General features: G+C 59.1%; 1 protein-coding gene across 1 annotated transcript in view; it reads left to right on the forward strand.

Annotated features, from left to right (window-relative positions):
* The window catches only part of POLA2 (DNA polymerase alpha 2, accessory subunit), a 10,972-nt gene extending 10,207 nt beyond the window's left edge, over positions 1 to 765 (forward strand). The window contains exon 17 of the mRNA XM_041411649.1: positions 196 to 765. Within this exon, the coding sequence (XP_041267583.1) occupies positions 196 to 765 (570 nt within the window). The remainder of the gene's footprint in view (positions 1 to 195) is intronic.
* The last annotated feature ends 1,730 nt before the right edge of the window (positions 766 to 2,495 follow it).

The following is a 2,495-nucleotide window of genomic DNA, read 5'->3' on the forward strand; positions in this document are numbered from 1 at the left end:
TCCCCATCCCCATCCCTGTCCCCATCCCTGTCCCCATCCCCATCCCTGTCCCCATCCCTGTCCCCATCCCCATCCCTGTCCCCATCCCTGTCCCCATCCCCATCCCTGTCCCCATCCCTGTCCCCATCCCCATCCCTGTCCCCATCCCTGTCCCCATCCCCATCCCTGTCCCCTGTCCCTGTCCTGTCCCCGCAGGATGTCCTGGGCTGTGTCTGCATCAACCCCGGCCGTCTGACCAAGGGCCAGGCCGGGGGCACCTACGGGCGGCTGCTGCTGCGCAGGGAGCGGCGCGGGGACGGAACCGGGGACAGAACCGGGGACAAAACTGGGGACAGAGCCGGGGACAGAGCCGGGGACGGAGCCGGGGACAGAACCGGGGACAGAACTGGGGACAGAGCCGGGGACAGAACTGGGGACAAAACTGGGGACAGAGCCAGGGACAGAACCAGGGACGGAGCCGGGGACGGAGCCGGGGACAGAACCGGGGACAAAACTGGGGACAGAGCCGGGGACGGAGCCGGGGACGGAGCCGGGGACAGAACCGGGGACAAAACTGGGGACAGAGCCGGGGACGGAGCCGGGGACGGAGCCGGGGACAGAACCGGGGACAAAACTGGGGACAGAGCCGGGGACGGAGCCGGGGACGGAGCCGGGGACAGAACCGGGGACGGAACCGGGGACAGTCCTGCAGAGAAGCCCGGGGACAGCCCCGGGGACGCCCCCCGGAGCAGCCCCTGCGTGGCCGCCCAGGTCGTGAGGATCTGAGCTCCCAGCTCCGCCCGCTGCACCCACGGCCGCGGGAACTGGGCTGAAACTCCTGGAATTGGGGTGAAACGCCTGGAATTGGGGCAAAAACTCCTGGAACTGGGGCTGGAACTCCTGGAATTGGGGTGAAACGCCTGGAATTGGGGCTGAAACTCCTGGAACTGGGGTGAAACTCCTGGAATTGGGGCTGAAACTCCTGGAGTTGGGGTGAAACTCCTGGAATTGGGGCTGAAACTCTTGGAATTGGGGCTGAAACTCCTGGAATTGGGCTGAAACTCCTGGAATTGGGGTGAAACTCCTGGAATTGGGGCTGAAACTCCTGGAATTGGGGTGAAACTCCTGGAATTGGAGTTAAAACCTGGAATTCCAGTTAAAACTCCTGGAATTCTGGTTAAAGCTCCTGGGATTCCGGTTAAAACTCCTGGAATTCCAGTTAAAACTCCTGGAATTCTGGTTAAAACCCCCCAAAATCATTCTGCCCGTGGAGGATTTCCCCACGAGAGTTCAGGATTCGCCTCCAGTAAAATGGAATTTGGGAAGGGGGATCCTCCCTGTCCCGGCACCACCCCTCGCCTTCGGTGGCCTCATTAGGGGAGTTTAATTAGTCCAAAACCAATTAATTACAGATTCCTGGTGCTGCTGCTTCCCAGGAAAAAGCAGCTGCGGGTCTGGCTTTGACCCTTTTCCCAAACTTTTTGCCCCAAATTGATGATGATGAAGGTGAAAATGAATTAAAGTTTGCCCGTCCCGGTGTCATTTCCTAAGGGAAAAAGCAAATCCAAGGGGTGGATTTTGGGGTAAAACCAGGCAAAATTGGGGCTGGGCAGGGAGATTCCCCTCACAGCTCTGGTGTGTGGCTGGGATTTTCCCAAATATCTCCTTTTTCTCCCCAAATATCCACAGGAAGTGCTGAGGTGACCTCCTAGTTCCTCCTCTGCTCTTTGCCCAATTCCAGCACTTCTCATCCCAAAACAAATACAGTTTTTCCAACATCCATAAAATCTTGTTTTCCTCTCATTTCCAGCTTTATTTTCATTTTGGTTTTTTGTGCCTGCAGGGGAGGGGAGCAGAACCCCATTTCCTCCCAGTTTTCCCCTTGGGTTCTCCTCCCCAGCCTCAGTTTCCCTTGGAAAAACTCCAATTTTGGTTAAAACAGCAGCGGGAGGAGCCAGAGCCGGGTCCTGGGGGGAGGATTTGGGGAATTTTGACTTTTCCCCCTACAGAGCCTCCAGCGTTCAACCCCATCCCTAATTCGGGATTTAATTCGGGAATTCCCGAGGGTTTTGGGGCCGGGATTTCCAGGTTTAATTTTCGGGGCTCTTTGGAGGCCGGGGGAGCTCCGGGAATTCCCGGGAAGGGAAGCGAGGCTGGGGTGGGGCCTGGAATCCGCTGGGGAGCGGCCCCGATCCCGAATCCCGGCCCCGATCCTAAATCCCGGCCCCGATCCCAAATCCCGACCCCGATCCTAAATCCCGGCCCCGATCCCGAATCCCGGCCCCGATCCCAAATCCCGACCCCGATCCCAATTCCCGGCCCCGATCCCAATTCCCGGCCCCGATCCTAAATCCCGGCCCCGATCCCAAATCCCGACCCCGATCCCAAATCCCGGCCCCGATCCCAAATCCCGGCCCCGATCCCGATCCCGGGCTCCGCAGGTGACACCGCTGGGAATTCGGGAGAGGGAAGGGAAGGGAAGGGAAGGGAAGGGAAGGGAAGGGAAGGGAAGGGAA

Source organism: Onychostruthus taczanowskii, unplaced genomic scaffold (assembly GCF_017590055.1).
Source record: "Onychostruthus taczanowskii isolate IOZ18803 unplaced genomic scaffold, ASM1759005v1 scaffold368, whole genome shotgun sequence".
In the NCBI taxonomy this organism is placed as follows: Eukaryota; Metazoa; Chordata; class Aves; order Passeriformes; family Passeridae; genus Onychostruthus; species Onychostruthus taczanowskii.